Genomic DNA, 25625 nt, shown 5'->3' on the forward strand with positions numbered 1-25625 from the left:
AAACTGCCATTAAAAGAATTCAGTGTTACCTCCTGTTGTGCATTCCAGCTGCTCTTTTTATCCAAATTTAGCACAGCTCGCCAGCATACACAAAATTGACTAGGACCTACATTGCCCTGTGTGTCTGCCAGACTACTATCAGTGACACCTGGAACAGCAAGGAGCTACCACTGCACCCACCCACCAAGGAGCAGATTCCAGCTCTGCGAGACTTTGCGAGCACTTTCCAGCAGTGGCTAGCTGAAGTCAGGCAACAGCCTCAGTAAGCCCATGGGGAAGGTAATTTCCACCAAGGGCGAACTGCACAAAATGCCCAAACCCCAGAGTGGGTCCTACGGTCCAGGTGTATCGTCCCTGGCAGCTGTCAGCTGCAGGCTGTGTGTGAGGACCTGTCAAATCCGGTGTGTGTACATACTCAGGTGTGTGGAGAAAAGTTTATGGAAGCTTTGAAAAGTCTGGTGAAACTGTTAATGATTTTCTTGAGAGACTTACAGAAAAATACAATGCACACAGTGGCAGTCTCACCCCATACGAAACCCAGCTGACTCACTGCTTCCTGGATGGTTTGCGGAAAGAGCTTCAGCAAAAAAATACTGGTCATTGGGAAACGGCTCCCCAGGGTAATATCACGTTCCAAAACCCTGGTGACTGCCCCAGATGGAATGGCTGTACTCAGATGCCACAGGGCACTAGTGTTTTCCCGAACCCTGGCAGCCAAACTAGATTACAAGGACAATGAAGGTGTGCAGGGGAAGAGGAGACGCATGCACAGGGTGGTGAGTGCGGTTTTTCTATATCGAACGACCCCAAATTCATTACCAATCTGGTCGTTACAAGTCAATGGGCGAGTATTAGACTTTATTGTAGATATGGGGACTGGTCATTCTGTAATAACAGCAAAATTGTGGGGATGAAAGCCCCCACCTTTCAGTGGAAAAACAATGGTCAGTCAAGATGCAGGAGGAGGTAATAAGACAGGACAACCATGCGGGTTCTACTATAATTTTAAAACATGCATTTTTATTCTCTCCTTTATGTCCGGTAAACCTGCTTGGTAAAGATTTAATGTGCAGATTAGGACTGGTTGTAGAATGTACAAGTGACGGTTTAACAACTGACAGAATTGACAGCGCAGAGTGCAATTCCCTCTCAATTCTGGGCCATGTCAAAATATGACATGGGGCTCATGACTGGGGCTGCTCCACTTCAAGTTACCCCTAAGTCAGAGTACAGGCCATTTAAATGCCAATATCCCCTCCGCCTACAGGCTGAGGAAGGAATTGGCCATTTTTGATACATATCTAGGTGACAAAATTTCTAAAGCAATTTCCTAAACTCCAAAGTAAAAAACAGTTAATTTATTTTCTAAGCATTGCAGGTTATTGTAGATTGCAGGACTTGGCATTCAGCCTCAATCTCTCTGTTAACGATAAGGTTACATGGACAGAGATTGCTGAAATGTCTTTTCAGAAATTAAAAAGACAACTGGCATCAGCCCCGACTTTGGGCCTTCCTGATATGAACAAACCTTTTCTTTTGACTGTGGATGAGAAGGCTGGTTATATGTCTGCTGTTCTTCTGCAAGAAACAGGCCGGTTGCATATTATTCTCAGAGACTTGATTATGTTGTGAGGGGTCTCCCCCCTTTCAATTTCAGCACCTGCTTCTGCTGTTACAGCTTCTGCATCGATCATTGCTTATCGGCCACTCACTGTTTTGGAATCAGCCCGACTTCCGGGTCACTTGTCTGCCCAGGCTGCTGAACTTTTTGCTCTCACACGTGCCTACTATTTGTCCCAATAAATATTTTCACTGACAGCAGATATGCTTTTGGGGTAGTACATGATTTCTGAACACTTTGGAAACACTGTTTTTTTTACTTCCTCAGGAAAAGCTAGTCGGTACGGACAGTTGGTGCAAAGCCTCCTGCAGGCCATTCTTTTGCCTATGTCTATTGCAATATAGATGCTATATCTCAAGGAAATTCTGCTGCGATGGCCACTGCCTCAGCTCCTCCCAAGACGACTCTCAGTCTGCACACACAGGCTGCTCATACTGAGACACCATTGGCCACAATACAGGACCGGTAAACCATATTTACTACGCTACCTACTATGCTAAACTGACACATGGACAGGATCATATGTCAAAAGGGGGAATGGTAACTTAAATTTCCAAACACTGGGACACAAAGTTTTTCAACTTATGCAAAAACAATTGTGAAAAATGTGTTATTTGTGCTGTAAATAATGCAGGGCAGGGCCAGAAGGTCCCAAATGCAGTCCACCCAGCTCCATAGGAGCCTTTTGATCACTTTATGATGGACTTAATTGAACTAACCCCACGCAGGTGGAAAAATATTGTTTGGTGCTCATTGATATGTTTTCTAAACGGGTTGAAGTTTTTCCTACAGTGAAACCTGTACATTTCCCTCAGAGAGAAAATAGGTCACATGGTTGATCAAACATGCTGAAAATATCATTAAAAGAATCAATCTGACCACACAGGAAGCAGCAGTTTTATGCAAGCCTCCTGTTCCTGCTATTGTTTCTTCCTCTTGCAGCTGACTCATTCAAATTGCTGTCCTCGTCTCCTCAGTCCTCAAATGACCTTTAGATCGATTGAGGTCTGCCCTCTTTAAGGACATTCCATACCCTTAAATGTTTCCACTTGCTCAATACATGTCCCCTTGATATCCCCGCCCCCACATCCCTTTCTTGCTTCCTTTCATTGTGTCCTACAATGGGTGAGCATGGAGCAAGGAAAGGAAGCAAGGACATACATATACCTGTCCAAATCAGCCCACTGATGTATGTTGCCTTCAGGTCAGGTGATAAGGAAGCATACAGCACTGCCAGAGGCAGATTCAAAGTGGGCATCTGGGAGGCAAAGCTCAAGAGCCAGCAGAGACTGGAGAGTAATCTTAACAATAACGCCAAAGACATGTGGTGAGCCCTGCCCGGGTCCTGAGAACCTGTTCTCACTAACTAGCTGAGGTCCTGCCATTTTGAACATATCACTCACAGAAGCAACTGTACCTGCCTTAAAACTACAACCATAATTCCTGTACCAAAGAAGGCAGGCATTGACAGGACTAAATGACTAAATGTCCACCTAGTTGCTCTCCATTCCATTAAAATTACAATTTTTGAGCAGCTAGTTGGTTTGGATCCCTATTAATTTTCAAAACATCTACAGAGGCTATCTCCACCCTGCTGAAAAAAACAGCTCATCAGGCACAGCGGTGGCACAGCAGATAAGGCATCAGACTTTGGTTTGATGTAGTTGCGCACCCTGGTCCTGCTAGATCCGAGTATGGCTGGAGCATGAGGGAGTGGTAAAATTGGGCCACTGCTCCATGGGTGGGGGGTAGGATTCGGCAGGGAGGATTGCCACATACAAGCATCCCTGATTGCCTCAGAATCATGGCACAAGATAGCATGGCTGTAATGTAAAAAATATAGAGTTATGGTTTGTTCCTGCCTTTCCCCGTCTTTCTCTCTCGCCCTGTTCTGAGTTTCCCACCCTGAGATGCTTTTATTGGGTTGACTTTTTTGGCAAGGTTAGCCGGGGAGCTCTCTCCCTGCCGGGGAGAATTGGCAGAAAGCCTCTGCCATCTGGTGACCCCGTGCCCCAGGTCGCACAAGAACCAGCCCCAGACACCCCTCCTATCTCTGCCAGGGAGCCGAAACTCCAGCTCCCCCTGTGATACATCAGAAAGATTCCTAGATTTTCTGTCTCAGTGTTAGAATTTTTTTTTAAAGCTCAGCCGTCCCAGTTCGTCTGAAGACATGCATATTGCGTTTATTCTTTCCCTGTTGACTGGGATGGCTCTCACCTGGGCAGACCTTCTCATTTGCATACTCCCCAATCATGTGCGATGTGAACCACCTCATGAAAGAGATGGTTGTGGTTTTTGACCGCAACATTGCAGGCCAAGAGGCGGCCATGAGATTAACTTGCCTGTACCAGGGTAATGAGACTGTTGCGGGGTTTTCCATCCATTTCGGGCTCTGGCAGCTGAGACGGGATTGGCGGCAGGGCCTCTGCAATCTCTTTTTCTTAGTGCTCTCTCTGAGCCAGTTAAGAATGCATTAGTGCCACTGGAGGTACCGGCCACGTTTTATGCCCTGGAGTTTCCATTTATGGTCTGGACTGACCACAAGAACCTGGAGTACATCCAGGGTGCTCAGAGGAAGAATTTGTGACAAGCTCGCTGGATGCTATTCTTCCTACAGATTAATTTCCTCTTGACGTACCGTCCTGACTCTAAGAACATCAAGCCGGATGCTCTCTCCCGGCTGTATGACGGGTTGGAGGACCGTCCCCCTGAGTCCATTGTTCCCGCGGCCTGGATCCTGGCTCCAGTGTCTTGGGACATAGTGATGATTGTGTGGGAGGTACAACGTTGGGGGATAGACCTTGGGTGGCAGCCCTGCTGGGTGTCTGTCAAAATCGGTTCCATCGGCCAGTATCTGGTAGATTGAGAGGGCAATCGGGCTGAGGAGCGATGTTGGGTCTGTAGCGTAGTGGTTAAGGTAAAGGACTGGGACTGGGACTGGGACACGCAAGGTCAGTGGTTCTAATCCCGCTGTAGACACAGTAAGATCCACACAGCTGTTGGGCCCTTGAGCAAGGCCCTTAACCCTGCATTGCTCCAGGGGAGGATTGTCTCCTGCTTAGTCTAATCAAATGTACGTCGCTCTGGATAAGAGCGTCTGCCAAATGCCAATAATGTAATGTAATGTAATGGGTCCCTTCCAGGAACATCTTGGATCCAGGCCTAGTTATCCAGGCCTAGTTGCCGACTTTCGCAGGCACAGTTCTGAAGGACCATCTGGGGCCACTCGTTAGTGGGGGGTCCAGTCATGGGTCTCTGCATGCTTTGGTTTGTTCTGGGTGTTGCCTCTCAGGGCCACCAGAGGGCACTCCGGTCATCCTTCTTTACATTACATTACATTACATTACATTACATGAATGGCATTTGGTAGAAGCTCTTATCCAGAGCGTCGTACAGTTGATTAGACTAAGCAGGAGACAATCCTCCCCTGGAGCAATGTAGGGTTAAGGGCCCAATGGCTGTGCGGGTCTAATTGTGGCTACATCTTATTGTGGATTTGAACCACTGACCTTGCGTGTCCCAGTGTTCTTTATTTCTTTGTCTCTCCTGTTGGCACTTTATGCTCTCGAAGACGCAGCAGCACACATAGGTCTCTATTGCACTGCAACAAAGACTAAATTCACGTCATCAAGCCTCAACCCCTCCATCATTTCTAAAGCCTGCTACACAGAATGGAAGAATCACCAAACCTATGGACTCCTGCCGAGGTCACTCCACTGGCTGGGGGTTTCCATCTAGTTCAGATTCAAAGTCCTGACTCTGGCATATGAAAAACTGCACCCAACAGGACATCCCCATCCCTACAAGATATAATTCAACCCTATGTGCCAGTTCGACCACTCTTGAGTGACTTGCACTTCCTGCCATCCATGGGAAGGTTTCTCGTTTGTCCCGACCTTAGGGTGGACCTGTCTCTACCCTAGCTCCCCAGTGGTGAAAAACCTCCCCATTCCTCTATGAACTGCTCAAACACTGCCTTGACTAACTCCCAACATTAGTCTCCCAATGTTGGAGTACTCTGCAGAGCTTTGCCATGTAAACAAGACTTGATGATTATGGCTACAGATGACAAGTACTTCATGAGAATTATACCCTATCTGACCTGTGTTCTGCAAGTGTTCCACTAACCTTCTACATGCAAATATTATGTTGACTTGGAAAAATGCATCTGCCAAAGGTAATGTAACAATCATCATGGTCAAAGTCGAAGTTCACGCATCTTGCCCATTTGAGAGTTGTTTCACAATTTCATGCAGAACTTTTCATAATCATTCACCTGAGTTTGCACTTATTACATTAATGGCACTTGGCAGACACTCTTATCCAGAGCAACAAACTTGATTAGATTAAGCAGGAGACAATCCTCCCCTGGAGCAATGCAGGGTTAAGGGCCTAGCTCAAGGGCCCAACAGCTGTGTAGATCTTATTGTGGATACACCGGGGATTGAACCACTGACCTTGTGTGCCCCAGTCATGCACCTTAACCACTACACTACAGGGTTTTGATGGGATTTGATGGGATTGCCATTTCTGAGTGGATTTTGATGTATGTTTGGAATCTACCTACTACCCTACGAGTGTGAACGGTTAAATGTTTAAATGGTTAGCCAAAACTGAGCTGTACACGTTTACCAAAAATTGCTAACCGATAACCGAATGTGAATGCTGCACTATTATAGTTATCAATTTAATTTATGTGTGTTTTAAATATGATATGATAACAGATTTGTCACGTTTCAGGTCTGTCTTGCCATGTTTTATGTTTATTCCATTTTGTCTTAGTCACTAACTGTCTTATAATGTATTATGTTAGTCTAGGTTCGTCATGTTGTTTAGTTGGTTTCTTGTTACGATTTATTTTCTCGTCATGTCTAGTTATGTTTCGTTACGATTTATTTTACCTTGTTATGTTGAGTGGTTATCGTCTTAGTTCGTTTAGTGTTATGTTTTGATTTATGTTTATTGTTACGTAGACTGGTCACGGTTTAAACATACACTTTTACATGTCTTTCCGCAAACCTTGCGTTCCGCCTTTCTCTCTCTCTCTTTCTGTCATTCACTCCCTAATTGTTTCTATTTGTCTATTTACTAAAACTACTAACGCTAGATCAGGATTGGGTAGAACTAACAAACTAATCATGTGTTCATGTTACCTGTATGGCGTTTCACTGAGGACTTATTTGTTGACACGCAAATTCAAACTACTGGATAACTGAAAGTAGCTTCCCACGATGCCATATATATAAAAACAAATAAAACAATACATCAGACTTACAAATGTTAACATTTCAATTAAACCTAAATGAAACTATTTTAAGATGGCCCAAAATAAAGTTTGAAAATGCAATTCAATTTTGTCAGAATTATCGGTTACACGGTTCACCGTTTTTTAAATTGGACGGTAACCGTTTATAAAAACTGATGATCTGTCACATCTCTTCATTCATTCAAGGAATGTAAGCTATCTAAAAATACAATGCTGTAGCATAAAACTACATACGGTAGCGAATATCACTCACTAACGTTAGGCGTGAATATCACGTTAATTTATTAATAAAAAGTATACCAAAATATGTTCACCACAAATTATTTTCAGTCAAAGTTTGAGAACATTCCTAGGAGTAATTCTAAGCGGTTTTATAGGCCTACAGTGAAGAAAAACAGTAGCTAGCTCTCGGGCCTCGAGGACCGTCAGTTGCTGCTGATCCCTGTTAGCTAGCTAAGGTTGGCTAAATTGGCTATGTTTCTCGATATATTTTTGGTCTGAAGTGAATGAATCGTGCCGATTTAGCTACAGTTCCGTACGTAGCGAAACATATAGCTTTAATTTGTATTTCATTTTATTTATATATTTTTCTACCAACCTTGTGTAGACAAGCACATCCTGAAAACCACTTACCCGCCGACAAAAACGCCAATTTAGATTTTCTCGCGGATAATCTGTTTGGCTAGAACGAACTCTTGTAAATGACTCGTCGTCATCCATAGAGTCTGTCGTCTTCTTGTGAGTGTGTAACCCTATTCGCACAGTGCATTCAACAAGTATAGTGTTGCCATCGTGCGTTCAAAAGGTGTAACGTAGCCTATATCATGAACATTGATGACAATTTGTGGCCATACTTTTTGCGATTTGCAAAACTGCAGCAGCTATGGCTGTTAAACGGACCGACAGATAGACACACCAGGTGATTGAAATTATCCCTCTTGCGCGGGTAAATATTGTTGCCTTGTATGCTCAGTGGCTCTGCGTGGGGACAACTATTGTCTTTAGAGGCAGTACATGGTCTAGTCCAGCCCATTATTGTATTTTACAAGTAAATAGGGATTTATTTCTGAATACGTAAAACATTGTAAACATAAAAACCCATCAACAATTACTTTGATTGACTTCTTGTTCTTTACATACTGACACTCTGATTTATTGTAATTTGTAAGTCATCATATTTTATTTTTCAAGTGATTAATTTATAGTTCGTAGATCATGTCTAGCTTCTTGATCATTTTAGTCTAAATTCACTTCTGATGCTTGTCAAGATTCTTCACAAAATATGAACAGAAGATGGCGCCATGCTCCCATGAACAAATATTAGTGACATTACAGATGCAGATGCAAATATGCCCATGAAGAGATCCTCTCACCATCCTGACTGGATTTTTTCATAGCCTTCTGATGGCTAAAAAAGTCAAAATGCTACATGTAAATTTATGTCCGATTGCTGCAGAGTACCATAAATCAAAGCACAATAACCCAGGTATAGTAATATTAAATATTAACTGACTACATGCTGACTGTGATTGGCATATTGATATGGCATATTGGCCTAACGCTACTCTTTCCAGAGTAACGCTACTCTTTGCCCACTCTGTGGCCCTTTCTGTCTATTTCTCATTCTTGCTTTCACTTCGTTTGTCCATCACCATCATTGTGTACATGGCTTTGGGACACTGCATTACCCGCATACTCAGAGGAAATCAGTGCTACCAGTGGGGTCTGCAGTGGGGCATACATGTAGGGCTTATAAATAGAGGCTACATTGCTTAATCCACACCACCCAGGCTCTGTATCCTCTAACTTCCTTGGTGGACTAGATGATGGACCCACATGCCTCTCACTCTGCCCCTCCCCGCAACTGCCTCTCACCACTCCCCTCCCCCCACCTGCCTCTCACCCCTCCCCTCCCCTCCCCTCCCCCCACCTGCCTCACACCAAACCCCTCCCCAGCACCTGCCTCTAATCGCTGCCCTCCTATCCTGCCAGGCTCGGTGCTCAAGGGGTCCTTCATCATATCTGATCCTGCTGTACCGCTGGCTCAGTGAGGACACCAAAGGATCAGAGCCTGTAATGGCATGTTTTTATTTTATTTTGGCACTTTAGTCATCTCTGGTCTCATCTTGGTAATTCCACTGTAGTACCAGGTCAAATTTAGGGCACATACCGTTGACCTTCGCACTTCCCCCTGGAACAGCTCATCATTTCATGGCTATGACATCAACTGAAATCTTTAAACAAAGAGACAAAGGTGTCAAGTGTATATATCAGGTCATCAGTTTCAGGAGACTAATGTCTCTCTTGATTTTTCAATAATTACCAGGATATTTTCAAATCAAATGTTGAGATATGATATACGTGTGTGTGTACCGTAAATCCTCAAATTGTGTCGGCCTCGGATAATAGCCGGGGGCGTGGTCAATTCGGACAAATAAAGGCCGGCCCCCAAATACAAGCCGGGGTAATATTGCCTACCAGTAGGGCTATCAGTCCATGAGCACTAGAAGACATTGTTTCAATTTAACTCAATGAAATAAAAGAGCTCTTCTTAATATTTTATATTGTTGGTTGGTTTAATACTGTTGCCAATGAAAAGTCGTTGTCCTACACCATGGGTCTCCAACACATTGCTCTCAAGCTACCAGTCGCTTGCCGCCCCCTACTGAGTAGCTTGCCAAAGGCTGAAGCAGTATACATTTAAACACAATTGTTGCCGCGAGGCATTCCAGCCTATGAATTTAATATAAAGTAAATCAGGCAAAATAAAAAAATTAACTCAATTTAGGCTACTTGGCTACGCAATAAGGTTTCCATGTATTTACAGCACAGCGCACGTTCAATGAATGAATGAAAGCGGCTGCCTTGGCTCACAATAAACAGACGGGTGGAAATCCCGACACTCTTTCAACTACATAAAACTTAACAGTGAACCATCCCAGATTTCAGTGCCCATCAGTCCCAACATTTAGCAATAGAATCAAACAGTCCAAAAGTGTTTGAGAATATTTGCAATAAACTAAGTCTGTTAAGACTGACACTATGACTTACCAAACGGTGTTCCTGATTAGCCTACACTAATTGATTTCTGAACGGTTACAGGAAGTGTTGAACAGGTTTACTTTATTTCTAAGAATAAAATTCTACCACAGAAGCCTAATAAGAAATAAAGGCCTGCCTCGAATACAAGCCTGCCCCAAATAAAGGCCTGTGCTTTGTGCAGCCTAAGTAAATAAAAGACCCTGGCCACAATTTGAGGATTTACGGTATGTGAATATGGTGGTTGTCTGTGACGGTGTAACTTCGGGTGTTATCATGTCGCGTTGAATTATATAACATTGAGTATATGAAACATACATCATTGTATTGATAAGGGAGAAGAATCATTTTTAGGGAAACCATCATTACTCAGCCTTACACAGTACAATATAAATGAACAAATGACCATTTCCAATAAAAGCTGTTCATTACCCCATCTTCACAGCATAGGTTGACTGACTCCTACCAGGTGAGGCCATGAGATCAGTCTGTGCGCAATCCAATTTAATCAGATTTGCCTTGTGATGTAATGGATGGGCTAATTCCTCAGCAGACATTGGGGTTTAGGGTCCAGGTGATGTCCTGGTCTGTGTCGTGAACCTGGTGCCACAGGCAACAAACTGCCAAGGTCTTGGTGCCCTGCTCTGTGGCCCAGGTGTCAGGAATCAGAACACTGAACCCAAGGGCACGACCATAAAAATTTATGTTAAAGTCTTTATTATCTTCAAAACAGATCAGGCAGGCAGGGGTCAACATCCAGCAAACAGTAGTGACAGAGATCAGGCAGTTCGATAATGAGAATTGAGGCTAAATCAAAAAACGAATAGCCAAACAGAGTCCAAACACAATGGGTCACATCCAGAGATGGAGGATAAAACAGGAGTCAACCTCTGGAGAGTATGGCTAAGGCCCATGACAATCTGGCAACTAACTGCACAAACAGAGGGTTTTTCATACATAGGTAACAACAGGAAATTACAATCTGGTGTGGAAACAATCAGGAAGTTGGAGACAGGTGAAACAAATGACAGGGAATGAATGAACTGACAGACAGACTACAGCGAGCACAGAGGGTAACATAACCACTTAGACAAAAACAAGAGAACAAAAAACATAGAAGCTGACACGAGGCCTGTTCTGCTTTTGAGGTTCTGCCAAATTACTGGGTGATTTGCAGGTTTGGGTACAGCCACACACAGCGGCTTTAAGTCTTCAATCTCCTCTCTAGCTCTGCAGGCCCAGGGCACAGTTGGAAACTGTGGTGGGATCCAGATAAAGAAAGGGACATTATCCATATTCTGGGCAACACTGCACATTCTTTATGTACTAAATACACATATAATAATAATGTAATATATGATGGTAAAGTCACACATTCTGTATGAACTATGGTTCATCTGAACACGTTATATACTGTGTGTTTTGGTCGCCTTGCATATTATGTAATGTGCTTTGTATATATACTGTATATCCTGAGTTTTGTTATTGCACATAGTCTGTGTCTATTTTGCATATATTTTTTATGATGATAGATTTGCATATCCTGCCGAGTGTTTATTATTTATTACATTGCCAACAGCCTGTAGAATTTTTAGAAAGGCTACAGTATGGTTATTGTATTGCCGTATTGTGATTGTACTGTGACATACTCTGTTGTGTTCTGGCAAATGAAATATTACTGCCAAAAAAGGTATTTATTTTGATGGACATCATTTGAATTTAAGTCTAAATCTGAAGATGAACCTGTGCGCAGACGGTTGGGCCTGAGGGCAAGAGGAACCCATTCAGTCATGAGAGAGTGATTCATGAACCCAATAGTGGGAAGACCTACAATGTTCTGTCAATCATACTGGTATGAACCAATCAAAAGGATTTCCTCTCCGTAACAAACATGCTGATTCATTCTGATCAGTGAGACATTGAGAACACACAGCTTCGTCCATTTTTGGGTCGATAAAGCTAATGTTCCTGCCAGAAGAGCTGTCTGTGGTTGCTCTTGTTATGGATCATGGAATCATTGGTGGGAAATCTTTAGCATTTCGACTTGAGGAAAGTAGGATCATAAGCAATGAGTAGTTATTGGTTTGTGTTCGGGGAAAAGAGCCTCCAGATGTAATAAGCAGGACTGCAGTGCCGGAATCATGGTGCCTGAGGCCATCCTAATAACTGGATGACAGTGAATGACAGCACCAAGTTTCCATACAGGACTTGATGGATACGGTCCAAGCAGATGAACTGTAATGTCATTAGGTACAGTACCAAGGAAGGCTGAGAAAAGTATTGGTTCAATACCTCTCATGCAAAATGTTTTTTATGTAAGATGACCCTGGTGAAAAAACAAGCTAGGTTTTGAAATAGCTGGCAGCTGGTTGATGGGAGGGGCAGCAAGGTGACATCGGCGCATACAGCAGCATCCAGGGCGCCTCGGGACAATGCAGATTGCAGAAGGCGTGTTATTCTTAGGACCACCTGATCCATCTGGGCCGCCAAGGAATGGGGTATAGACAGTGTATTCCTAGCTAACACATGGCAATTGGAATAGATAGGGAAAAATTCCTACCAAATTGGGAGAAAACGGGAAAAAAAATCACTGAAACAAATAATAAAAAATCTAAATTGCCACAAAACTGTAACAGCAAACAGATGAGAGTGCGACATTTACAGAAAGTAAAAAAAGTTATAACACTTTACACTTTATATACCCATTACTTGGTACTTGTTACTTATTTGGCAGAATAATGACTTATTAATTATGATTTGTGATCAAAGTTTTCAATAATCACAAAAAATCATCTCAAGGCCCCCCAGGCAGCTTCCTGAGGCCCCCTTTCACCCAACTGTGTGTGTATGTGTGCGCGTGCATGTATGCATGTGTAGTTAATGTGTTCCTTACAAAGTCTCAGGCAATCTGATACTCCCCAGACCCACAAATGTATATTGTTTATCATCCTGTCCCCTATTCTGCAGTATTTGGGACACATACAGTAGATGTTGGGAATGTCCAATTCATGCACATGCCCTTCTTGGTATTAATTTGTTAAAGAATGCTCAAAAACGGAATTCCTCTTCAGAGCTGTTAACAACAATAAAGATAGAAGAGCTCCCTTCCTTCCCTCAGCTCCACCCCCTTTGTAAACTACAATTAATTTAAGTTGTAGCTTGTTGTCAGCTTTCACACTGTATTGTCATTCAAATACCTTAAAATCTCAATTTTACAATGACAATGAAAGTGAAGTTGAATGGAGAGAAACGCACTCATGTATGTACACATGCACACACACTCACTCACACAGACACTCACATAGATACAACATTTACAAGTGCCTGCAACATATTTCAATTGGAAAAAGTGACATAAAAAACTAGAAATATACTTTCCCCCTAAAAAACACCACTCCCTCCTCATTGAAATTAGCATGGTTGATGTTTGCCAACTTTGCTTGTTGTGTATTTGCTTTTTCCAACCGATCTCTCCTCCTCCACCTCATCCTTTTTATCGAGGAGTGAGTACATCATAGGAAAATGCACGACGTTGGTAAACAAAGTGGCAAATGGAGCATGGCGAGCACGCGGTGCAGGTAAGATGACCAAGGTCTTTATCTGTGTGTACTGTCAGAGAGAGAGAGAGAGGGAGGGGTTAGGCAGGGGAAGGAGGGCTGTCTCTGGGGACAAAATCACATGTGCTCATAGTACTGGAGACAGAACTAGAGCTCTGTCTAGCCTCAGTTTTCATTGTGTCTCCAAGATCAGGTTCAGCACTACATACTGCACCTTCTGCCAAGTGCTGTTTTACCATTCAACCACGCTTGACAATGATTTATATTCGGAAACACTGGAACAGCAGGGATGCGAGCAATGTATTGTGGCGTACAGCAGTTACTGGGAATGTACAGGAACACACTGTGGTTCTGCACAACTATTTATTTAACAGGTTTGTTGTTGATTAAAATATGAAGGCATTAGACAAAAAAAGACTTGAGAAACATCCAGTGAAACATCCAAACATCCAATGATCTACAATATTGGATACAGATCAATATCTTTGTATACAGCTTATAAAGATAACACTTGGTAAAATAGTGTTGTTTTATATTTCTAAATACTCCAGGTGTGATACTGTCATCAAAGCTTCTGATCATATATATTTTTATAGTCTTTGGTAAATAAAAAAAAGGTTGCACACATCATTAAGATATTAGGCTTGGCACCATGGAGATGTCTGGAGTGGGGCTGCATTGAAAACTTGACAGCTAATTAGAATGGAAAGTTTTTGGGTTTTCTGAACTACCACTGTGCTTAATATGTGTGTTAAATTAAGAGGTCAAATGCATCAAGGCAAAGGAAATAATGGGATACATAATAATGGACCAAATTCTGCAGAATAGCCCATAAACTCCCAATGAGAAAGAAAAACAGCCCTTTGTTTACAGGTCCCCCATTATATTATTATCTCAAAAGTATCATTCACCAAAACTCACATTCTAGTTAGAGATGTCTAGTTTTTAAATGTAACTTATTTGTGAAATGGTAGGCTAGGCAATATTAATAGTTGTATAAATGTTTTTCTTATTTTCGCCAAAAGTCGAATGTATTTGCGTTTATTGAATGTTATATATTCAAATCATATAAAGACCTGTTAAAACTGACGCAATACATATTAAGTAATAATTCTAAAATATATAGAGCCGGTTTCACATACTTAGATTAAGCCTTGTCTGTACTAAATTGAGTTTTGTTCATTAAAAACTAAATTTAGTCTAGGACCAGGCTTAATGTGTGTCTGCGAAACCGGCCCATAATTTCCCTTTTATTCCCTGCTGAACAGTGGTAGCCAAACAAACCAACGCCAAGAACTTCATCTCCTAGAATGCAACGCGGCGCGTGATGTTTCCAACAGCTGACAGACGGTAAAAGCCGATGTGAAAGCTGCCAGTGAGGGAGAGCGGGGAGTCTCACAGCGGAACAACCAAGCAACGAGACCCTGTCAAACCTCTTGAAGAGGAGTTTGGGTTACATGGAACCTCAATATTTTAGTCAGCCGTCTGTGTATTTATTATTTTATTTTATTTTTAAGTAATTTAAGCTGTTAGGGAATTATTATCTAGTATATTGTATTGTAGCCTATATTTGGTGCTGTATATTTTAGCATTTACAGTTTAGACCTACCGCCCGCAAGCCGTGCCCAATGCCGAGGAATGGATAGTGTGTCTGGCAAAGGTGGAAAGATGGTCGAAAGTGATGAACAGTCGGAGAGGGTTAGTGGCGGTGGCGCAGCGATGGCCGCGCTACACCAATGCGAACTCATCCAGAACATGATCGAAATCTCCATCTCCAGTTTACAAGGGCTCCGGACAAAATGCGCCGCGTCCAACGATCTCACCCAGCAAGAGATACGCACTTTAGAGGTAATTAATAAATACAAATATCCGAAAATTCAAACCCAGATTACTTGTGGTGCCATGTATGTATTCTTTTCCTCTGGGCTGCATCGTTCTTTTGCTCTGGGGTATCGTCTTCGCGTCTTCCTTTTTTTGCACTATGCACTGCAGTTGTTTATTGTAGCCTACTGCACATAGCTGCCATGCAATGAACTGTCAGTGGGCTAATGTAAGATGTATATAAATATAAAGGCTTAAATGAGATTTGCGGTCTATCCCACGTTCCATAAATGCAGCCGGGCTCTGTAACAAATTGGCCAGGTTATTATTTGACCTCAAGATGAAAAATTTCTGGTTAGAATCCCTTGATATTATAGCTACAGCATTAGTCGGCATTATAACATACGTTATTGGTATAAATAATATATATTATGATGGGCTGAAACCTGGCCAAAAGTCGTTTTATATAAATTATTTTGCCTGTTTGTTGCCTCTTCCAATTTAATTATTGTCATAATTTCCGTACATCCATATTTTTGAGAAACGTCAGAAAAAAACAAAACCCCTGTGGTCATTGCATCATATTCCACGTTTCCGAAATATTTTAATGTATATGGTTAACATAGCTAAAGGTACTATAACCTCCTGACCGTCAAGGCCTAGACCTCAGTGATGTAGGATAATAATTTAGGCTAGCCTACTGTCGGCTATGCACCTGTAGCGGTAACTTCTGAAGGAAAATATAGTCATATATTGGGGATGACGTTGAAGAGTATGGAAAAATGCTGAGGTTACCTTGCAGTCTGCATAAAGGGTGGCTATGCATAGTGTCGTTTTAGTGATTATAAAACATCAATATGAGTATGATGAATTGACAAGATTTGTTTAAGCTGCATTTCAAATATTGTGCTAACCATTTTAAGGTGTTACCATTGCTAACATTGTATTCCCACTGTAACGCACATCTGTATTTTAAGATTAAATAGGGCCACGGTTTCGATTTTTTGGTTAATGGTTCGTGTTTGGTAATTGGCTACTCAACACAAATTCAAACTGAATGACTGATCTGAGGAAACCTTTAAATAACTGTTCATGTAATATTTTATATTATTGTACTTGGTATCGATATATTTGTAAAATATACTGCTGTAACTACACATTGAAAATGCCTATGAACTGCTATACATGCTTTGATTAATAGGGAATGTCAGACTTAATATTTTATAATAATTCCGATGGTTTCCTTTGAGATTCTGGGATTCCTCGTCTTTTTGTTTGTAGAGTGAAGGCCTTTGTTGGTCTTCTTCTCATCTCTGCAGTGCACAGTTGACATTTCACTGTCTAGCAGTTTAGAGACTTACACTGCAGTTCTGAGGTCACTGCAGGTAGCTGGAGAAATGGGAACAACACATTCTACAAAGATTAAAAAGAGGTAATTACTTGGATTGATTATCACCAATATGAGAAATAACCCCACAGGGTTATGCCCAGTGATGACTTTGGAAGTGCTTGTCAAGGACATTGCTTGGACTTGTTGCTGTATGGGAATCTGGATATGTCAGAGCATTTTGATTGAGATGGCTTCTTGGAACATTCCTCCAACATAGTGCCTTTGTCTGAAGCAGAACCAGCCAGTGTCTTATCATATCCAATGTGCTGGTATCTGTAATGAAGGCCCATTTAGGCATAGCATAGTCAGGAATTGCTATTGTAAGGCTATTGTAAGGCCACTTACTTGGTCATACTGATGGAATAACACCTGTCAAATGTCAATGTCTGTTGTCCATATGGTTATTCCATTTCTGTCACTGTTTGATAACTGTGCAAATGTGTGATTTAAAATAATAATAATTTGGTGTGCTGTTTTGCTTTTCATCAACTCTCAGGATTATGTAGCAAATCTAGCCAGCAATGTAATTATTTGTATTTGTATGCTTTTACCCCCAATTTAAGCAGTCTCATACAGCAGTGCTCCTGTTGCAATATCCACAGTGTCCATAGACAAGCACAGACTCTCCCAGGCACAACTTCACCAGCTGCCTCTTTCCACACTGCAGCCTACAGGCCAAGCTTGCACAGATGTGAGTCAGAGGAAGATGGTTCATGAGCAGCTTTAGAAAGCCAACTGTGGGCACCAAAATGGCCAGAGGGGTCACTAGAGAGCGATGAGATACAGGTCCTGGCCAACAGAATCCTCCAAAAACCTGGGCAGCACTACCACCAATTATGCCTCGCATTGAGAAGCTATTGGACATCAGGATTAGATCCCAGAGCATGGGGCCCATCCATGCCATGGAACAGTGCCCTAACAGGACGAGCCATCCAGCAGCCCAAAGTATTGAAAACAGAATATTATGTGCAACGTGTATTAAATTAACCATCTTGCTACTGTATGTAGTTTTACTGCACTGATGTAGAGATACGTGTTGAAAGTTATTCCAATTAATTAGTTCAAACTGGAAAATAGGTTTAATAGTTTGTAGGACCTGAAATACTTCAGATAAAATGGGAGGAATCTAGGCTTCTGTTTGTGTAGGACACAGGACAATTCTGTGTTATAGAAATGATGAAGTATTGCAAGATGAGGGTGAGGCTAAAGAATTGTGATTAGATGAAAAGGAGCCTGCTGCTAACAGAGCGTGTCCCTGTGGATACACACAACAACACCCCCCCCCCCCCCCCCCCCAAACCATAACGGTCAATTTCACTTCTGCTTCTGGCCTGTTCAGGAAGTCCGTCCCCTACCTGCATTCCAGAGTCCACCCATAAGGGAGCATCCTGCCCTCAGAAACAGGAAGCCAAGGGACGGCCTTCAAGGATTTGCAATGTCAGCTTCCTCTTTGTGGCAGTTCAAATTCAAACCGACGGATGAGTGTTTCTTCCAGCCCACAACAAACACTCTGCTCTGATAGGCCCCCAGCACCCTCTGCCAAGCTGTAGACAAGCAGAACTTGCTCATAGATTAGCCTGGCTTTCCCATATCAGCATTGCACTTGTGAATATACTGTCGATATACCCTCAGTGACCACTTTATTAGGTAGACCTGTACACAAGCTTTTTAATACAAATATGTAATTCGCCAATCATGTGGCAGCAACTAAATGCTTAAAAGCATGCAGACGTGGTCAAGAGGTTCAGCTGTTTTTCAGACCAAAGGTCAGAATTGGGGAGAATTGTGATCTAAGTAACTTTGACCGTGTAATGATTGTCTGTGCCAGACAAAGGGTGGTTTGAGTATCTCAGAAACTGCTGATCTTCTGGCATTTTAATGCACAACAATCTAAGTGGATAGGCTACAGCAGCAGAGGACTTAATACGTCTAAAAAAATAGGTCTAATAAATAGTGCTCACTGAGTGTACGTTTTCACTCAGTGCGTACAGTGTTGCCATATGCAGTGCTGAGCTGGCCTGTGTGTGAGGGGGAAACAGTGTCATATTGAACAGTTAAATGAAAAGAGTTCCTTTGATCTTTGGTGAGGATAAACTAAAAGGAGAGAAGTGGAATCTGTGTTTTACCTGCGACCATCACCAGTTACTGTGAATATGTTCTAATTGGTTCTTTTGACCAGTTTTTGTACGACCGTGGGTGGAAATGTCTACTGTAATTATAAACAAATAGCTTTAATATTTTTTGGAATTCCTTGTTATGAGCAATGGAGCTGAATGGTTACGGGTTACAGCACCTGGCACATTTATGGTGCTCACTGCTTTAAATTGGCCATCGCTCCCAGAGACCGGCACTTCAGCACAATCAAGAGAGGCTTGAACCTGCATTAGTTTCTCACTGAAAGGCTTTTATTATGCCTCTTCATGTTTTTACAGTGTGCCGCGGCGGCCAGAGATAATGGCGTGCCTGCTCTCCAAGTGAAGTACTGCTGGGTGGTGCTTCACTTTTCACACTTTAATCCTGGTATAGTGGGGAAGTTGGCTCTCCTTCCTCTCCTCTTCTCTCCTTGAGTGAGCTCTGCTCTGAGCTTGCTTCTCTTTTCTGTATGGGAGTCTTTGTGAGAGATGGACAGTGAGGCCCTGGCTCTGTGTACCTTAGAGCTGAAAAATCCCTCCTTTGCCATTACTGAAGTTGGAAAGTGCTCTAATTTGCTGTCTCATGGTGAATATTTGTGTAGGGTGTGGCCAAGGTATATCCATAGTGTATCCATATCCAGGTAGCATTCCAGTGGAAGTCATTTGGACTATGTAACTGCAAGCAGAGCCAGAGCTCGGACCCATAAATACGGAGTATGGAAGGAATTCAGGGCTTGCAGTCTCTTGTGTAAATGAACTTGTGTCGGGCTGCAGCTTTATCTGTACATATTGGACGTTCTTTGAAATCTCTCTCACAAAACGTTCTGGAGATGTGAAGACAATGTGCAGTCTGTGGGAGTTGAGTTGATGGTGTTTTTATTTTTTTGTTGGCTGTTTTTCGTGACCTGTGTCTGCAGCATTCCCACGATCCTTGAAAATATTTTTATTCTGGAAAGTCACGGAAGGCAGGCCAATATTTAACTCTCCTTGAAAAGTCAGAGAAAATAGTCATACAAAATGTGTAGTTTTTTCTTGCTAACTCACTGACTACATCTGTTTTGCTACATCAATAAGCGGGGGGAAAAAAAGCTCACTGGTTTGTACTTTGCACTCAGAGTTGATGGTCATTGGAGAGAGAATTGTTGACAAAAAAATATTTCAACAGTAATCTGCCTCAAAATGTTGATCCACTTTTGGGAAGTGGCCGTATAGCACAAACTAGACTTTCCAAATACAGTGTAATCCATAAGTATTTAGACAGAGGTACAATTTCTGTTTTTTAGGCATTATCACCTTTAATTTGAAGGTATTTACATCCACATTTCATCCATATAGGAAATGCATACCTTTTTATGCATTGTCCCCCAGTTTAGGGCAACAAAACAAATTGGACAGTTGGCTTCTCAGCTGCTTCTGATTAGTCATGACTAAATCGCTTCCTTAGTGTAGGTATAAGTGTTTATTTTGGTAAGCCTATTGTTTGGCTCTGACTGTTTTTTTATTTATTCTAATTTCTCAGCCACATAATGGCTTCTTTGACTGCCATTGGCACAACTCTGGTTCTTATGTTGACAAACGGCAATAACAGACTCCCAAAGCAATCAAACCTAGAATGAAGAATACATATTGAAAGATTTTTTATACCTGCACCAAGATAGCGACTGAATACACCTAATCGGAAACAGCTGAGAAACCAACTGTCCAATTACTTTTGGTCCCACAAAATGGCAGGAATATGCATAAAATAAGGTCACAGATCACCCAATATAGATGTAAATACCCTCAAATTAAACATACCAGTCCATAACCCTTTAACCTCATTCATTGTTTCATTTCAAATCCAATGTGCTGGAGGACAGATCCAAAAGAACAGAAATTGTACCACTGACCAGATACTTACGGACTCCAAATGTTCCTATTGCACCTAATTTAAAGCCTTGAAAACTATACTTTAATTTTGTGCTCTGTCAAATTCATGGGAAATATACATTATATTTAAGTGGAAATACTGTATATAAAATATGATACATTACTGTATATTGCAGGTCTGATGCATGTTAAAATTCCTTCTGTGGAAATCCAATTCAAAGTGGTGATGGCACCTACTGCATAGACATAGCCACTTTAGTTAATTTTTGGATGACTGCTCTGTAACCACACAATGGACAGGGCCTAAAACAAGATAGTAAAGAAATGAGACAGAACCATAACAGGTTCATTGTGACCCAGTTTGCTTTGTTGTATTCCTGTTTATTACTGTGTCACCATAGACTGTGTCAGACAAAGCACAAAACATGCTATTCGCTGTGCTCTTACAGTGGCTCCCCTCTTTAATTTGGCTGTTGCATGTAAGAATATCGAAATGGAGCTGTGTTCTGCAGAGGAAAATACATCATTATCAGTTTGTCTTCTCTGGGTGCTGGAAAGAGATTGCTGTGTGCGCTTGCGGTGTGCTATTGTGGCTGCGTCTATATTTAGACGTCTTTCCTCCTACGCATTCTCAGGGCTGGTTGTTAAATAAGAAAATCAAATGACGCGCAACGAGAGAGAGGCAGTGAGAGAGAGAAACAGACAGCGAACAAGAGGGGAAGGCAAAGAGGAGAGGCGAGAAGAGAGGGAAGGGGAAAATGAAAGACAGCCCAACAGGGCCGTTTCTTATAAACAGCTGCGGTTGTCAGGGCTGAGAAATGTCTGGGGGAATGATCGGTGGGCTGAAATAAAGAACAAGAGAATTACACGGAAGCCACTGCATTCTGTCGCTACCGTATCTTTCTCTCTCTCTCTCTTTCTCTCCCTCTCCCCATGTCTCTCTCTCTCTCTCTCTTTCTCTCTCTCATATGTTATCACCACAGGTCCATTGAGTGTGTTAGCCTAGTTAAGTCTGGCAGAGTTGGGTTACGGTGCTTTACCTGATTATAATTATGAGATCCAATTAGTGTTGTGGGAAAGGGACAAAAAAGCTGCAGCAAGCCCTGGTGTTGTGTTCTTCAGGTGTCGTTTTGAACCCGCCATTGCTGCAGACCAGACTCTGACCTGGAAGCTAATTGCTAATTGTGTAACGGAGCATGCATGCGGTTATGTGCTGTGCTGCAGGCAGTGATGCTTACATTGTTCTGAATAGAGATATTGGGTTGTGACCACTTTATTAGGTAGACCTGTACACCAGCCTGTTAATGCAAATCTAATCAGCCAATCATGTACATAACTCAATGTGTAAAAGCTATGACAAGAAATTGGACTTCGGAAAGATAGTTGGTGCTAGACAGGATTTTCACATAGCACAGTCTCTAGAGTTTACTGAGAACATTATGGAAAATAAAATGCATCCAGTGACTGGCAGTCTCCAAGGCAGTCAAAAATGCCTTGTTAATGAGAGAGGGCCGAGTGGCCTCACTGGTTGAAGCTGACAGGAACATGCCAGTAACACAAATAACCATGCGTTATAACAGTGAAGAGCATCTCTGAACACACAACATGTCACAAATGTCTAAAAATAAGTCTTATATGTACCTAATACTGCCACTGTCTGTATATTCATTGTGTCTTTTAAATAAATCAAGAATAAGGTGTGTGGTTTGACTTACTTAATTACAACTGCAGCACAGTCATACTAACTGGTGTCTGAAGTTGGCTCCAGTCAAAATCATGTATTGAACACGTGTGACACGTAGCCTTGGGTCTGTTGGGTTGAACGTACACTAGCTCCACTGACTGTAAACAGTAGCAGAGCAATCCTTATTGGCAGGAAACTTACAGTACAACTTCCAGCTGCATTAGAGTATTGAGGCCACAGTTGGTCTTGAATGTTTTGGGGTCCACAAAATGTTTTGTGTTGTTGCCCGTGCTGTGGGGAGAACAATGTTTCATACCCCGCTGAAACTCAGCCAAGGCGTTTGGAGAGGTGTGTTCTCAATCGGACACTTATCCGTTCTTTGTTCGATTTAAGGATACTGGCAATGACAGAGTGGTACCCCTGTGGTCTGTGGACGCCTGGAAACTCTGAATCTGCCCCTCTTAGTTTGTAGGTGGACACGGGGCCATGAAGGAAATGAAAACCTTTGCGCAGTTCATTGGAAGTCAGATAAATGGGGTTTTTACTGTGTCATTATTGAACTGACGCATTTGCACTTCTTTGAGGGGAAATGGCTGGGGTGAAATGGCACAGAGAAAAGGTGAACACGATGCGTGCGTGCTTCCTGTTGTGTGCATGAAAATGTGCAGAGGCATGGCTTTGTGCAGGAGAGGAATCAACGGCCACAGCAAATGCCTACTTTTGTGCCAGCAGACAGGGATATTAGGATTATTGCCTGTTGAGCAAACCTGGGTCAAATACTGAACGGAATTGTTTTGGATTCAAATACTTTTCTACGAGCTTATCTGGTGTATTGGAACCTATGACATGTTCTCAAAGTACAAACCCATCCTTAGGGTTCTCTTGGTCGGCTCAATTGCACCTGGCAAGATCAATTGAGCACAGAACCCTGCCGTAAAATCCAGGTTTGCCAGCTATGTAGCTGTTCAATCAGTTTCAAAACATAGCTTGAGCTGGTCAGACCATGTCGAGCTGGGAGCTGGTCTGAACTGGCCAACCAGCTACCAGCTGTTTCGAAACCTAGCTTGAGCTGTTCCAACGGGGAAAAGTATTCAAATCCAAAACAATTATGTATTTGACACCAGGTCTGGCTGTGAAGAGTTGTGCTGGGCAGGAGGAGCAGTAGTGCTGGTAGAGGAGCATTCCGGCGAGGCGGGCATATTTAACCGTGTGCTTTGATCTCAGCCACCGCCCCTGCTCTCCCGCCCAGCTCACGTCAGCCCCCTCTCCGCTTCACTCGCCACCCTCCCGTTCGCGCCCTGTAATCCCTCTCCACAACCGCGTGGGCCGGCCGCTCCCGGGCGTGTATGTGTGCGAGGGCAGCGTATAAATGGCTCCTGACCTCCGTTACGTACGCGCTCGTATTCCTGAGCGTGCGGGAGCCCAGACGCGGTCTGTTTGCGCGGAAGGGATGGGTCGGGGGGCTAGCCTCGCCCGACATAAGGACAGGGTATTATCAGCCTGCAGTGAGTGGGCGGGGGAGGGGTCGGCCGGGCTATTGTTTTCAGCGGCGTCACGGTTGATCCGCGCCGGAGCCGCTCGTGACCCGGCCATCGAGTGCATCGCGGGGACTTACGCGGAGCCGATGCGCTGACCCCGGCTGATCAGGGGCCTGAAGGCCAGTTTATAGTCCAGCGACAGTGTCGCTTGACTAAAATAGCAGGAAATTTGCGACAGTTCTATTGTCACCCAACGTAGATTGTGTTTGTCCTTATATTTTATATATATATTTTTGCCCAAAGTATAAACTGAATGTCACTGCGACCAGCAACATCGCCAGTTGCAGCGACGCTCCGTCGCCAGACTATAAAATGGCCTTTTGGTTGAGCGCACGCAGCGACAGCTGCTGGGAGTCCCTCTTTGTGTTGGCCTGCCTTTGCTGTACCTTCACCGCTCGGATCCTGCGGAACAGCCCGGATTACTTTAGGCCGCAGACAGTCGAGAAGAAAATAAACATAGCCCTAGAGGCTCCTTTAAGCTCCACGTTTACCTTCTCAAGCATAGGCAGCCTAGTCCCAGTGAGGAGTGTTGTCCTACTTTTGGCCTCATTTGCTGAGCTTAAATTTTCAATTAATTGCACCTTATGGGAAGAAAGCTTGATGGTGAAATTTTCTAGCTTTGTATCTGCGACAAGGTTTCAATTTATTGTGTTTTGGCTTGTTTCTCTCTCCAGAGACAGTGTTCGGGAAGTGATAAAAAAATGTCTCCAGCCTTACATAAGAATCTGTGGTGGTTTATGAGGTGTGGGTATCACTGTCGTTTTTAGTTTTTTTTTAATTGAGTGCTTGCGACACATTTATGTGCCAGACGGCACTCACGGAGGTGATAAACCTAATCCGATTTTAGAGGAGGCCCTTGCATATTTCCTGATTAATTTCAGGAAAAATTCAGTAACCGCTGCCTCATCGGTAACAGTTCAGTCATACACGCGCTGTATTAACATTGTGACCGGGCTGGCCACGCTGAGGTGAGTGTGTGATGCGCTCTCTCTATGCGAGTCTGCAGGAATGTGTTTGGCCCCAAGGTGACGGTAGCAGACGCTCCGGGCAGGTCTGTGTAGATCTGAGGGGATTGCAGTTAAGCGCATTACGCCAGAGGTAGCGACTGTGACTGCCAAGACATGCTAATCAGCCGGGGCAGTGCACTCCAGTAGGGGCTGCTTGAGTTGTGTTAGTATTCCTGTTTGAATTGTTAAAATGACCCCCCCCAGTCCCTCCCTCTAACAGAAATATTGCCACACTTCCTGTTTTAGGGGCCTTGCCGCGCCGTGGGAGGAGGGCGCTATTTCACTGCGAAACAGCGCTGTCTGAACTCCTGTAAGGCCCTGTCACCGTCTGAGTAAAAACGAGTGCGCTGAGCAAAGTCATGAACAGCGAAGAAAGGAAAATCAACATTGGCAACTTGTCTCATTTGTTGTCTCAGAGGAAGAGGCATTTGGCGTCTTGCGCTCCCCCGCACTGGCGGTTCGTGCAGCGTTGCTACAGGCGCTGTAGCCGTTGCCAGGTTGTTTCTATGGCTGTGGCTCCGGTAACTTCTCCTCCTATATGTAGGCGAGCAGGCGTAATCCCTGCCTGCCCCTCCCCCACTCCCACATTGCATTGTAAATCTGAATGCGCTGCAATGGCAGGCAAACAAACTCCAAGGGAGTTTGCTTCGGTGACCTGTGTTTTAGGAGTCCTCCCCAACCAGGGCTCTGAACCTGTCAGT

General features: G+C 43.2%; 1 protein-coding gene across 3 annotated transcripts in view; it reads left to right on the forward strand.

Annotated features, from left to right (window-relative positions):
* The first annotated feature begins 14866 nt into the window (after window positions 1-14866).
* Window positions 14867-25625, forward strand: part of ksr1a (kinase suppressor of ras 1a) — a 50298-nt gene continuing 39539 nt past the window's right edge. For all 3 annotated transcript variants that reach the window (XM_061248444.1, XM_061248445.1, XM_061248446.1), the window contains exon 1: window positions 14867-15331. In XM_061248444.1, coding sequence (XP_061104428.1) covers window positions 15122-15331 — 210 coding nt within the window. In that variant the 5' untranslated portion in view covers window positions 14867-15121. The remainder of the gene's footprint in view (window positions 15332-25625) is intronic.

This window comes from Conger conger, chromosome 7 (assembly GCF_963514075.1).
Source record: "Conger conger chromosome 7, fConCon1.1, whole genome shotgun sequence".
Taxonomy (NCBI): domain Eukaryota; kingdom Metazoa; phylum Chordata; class Actinopteri; order Anguilliformes; family Congridae; genus Conger; species Conger conger.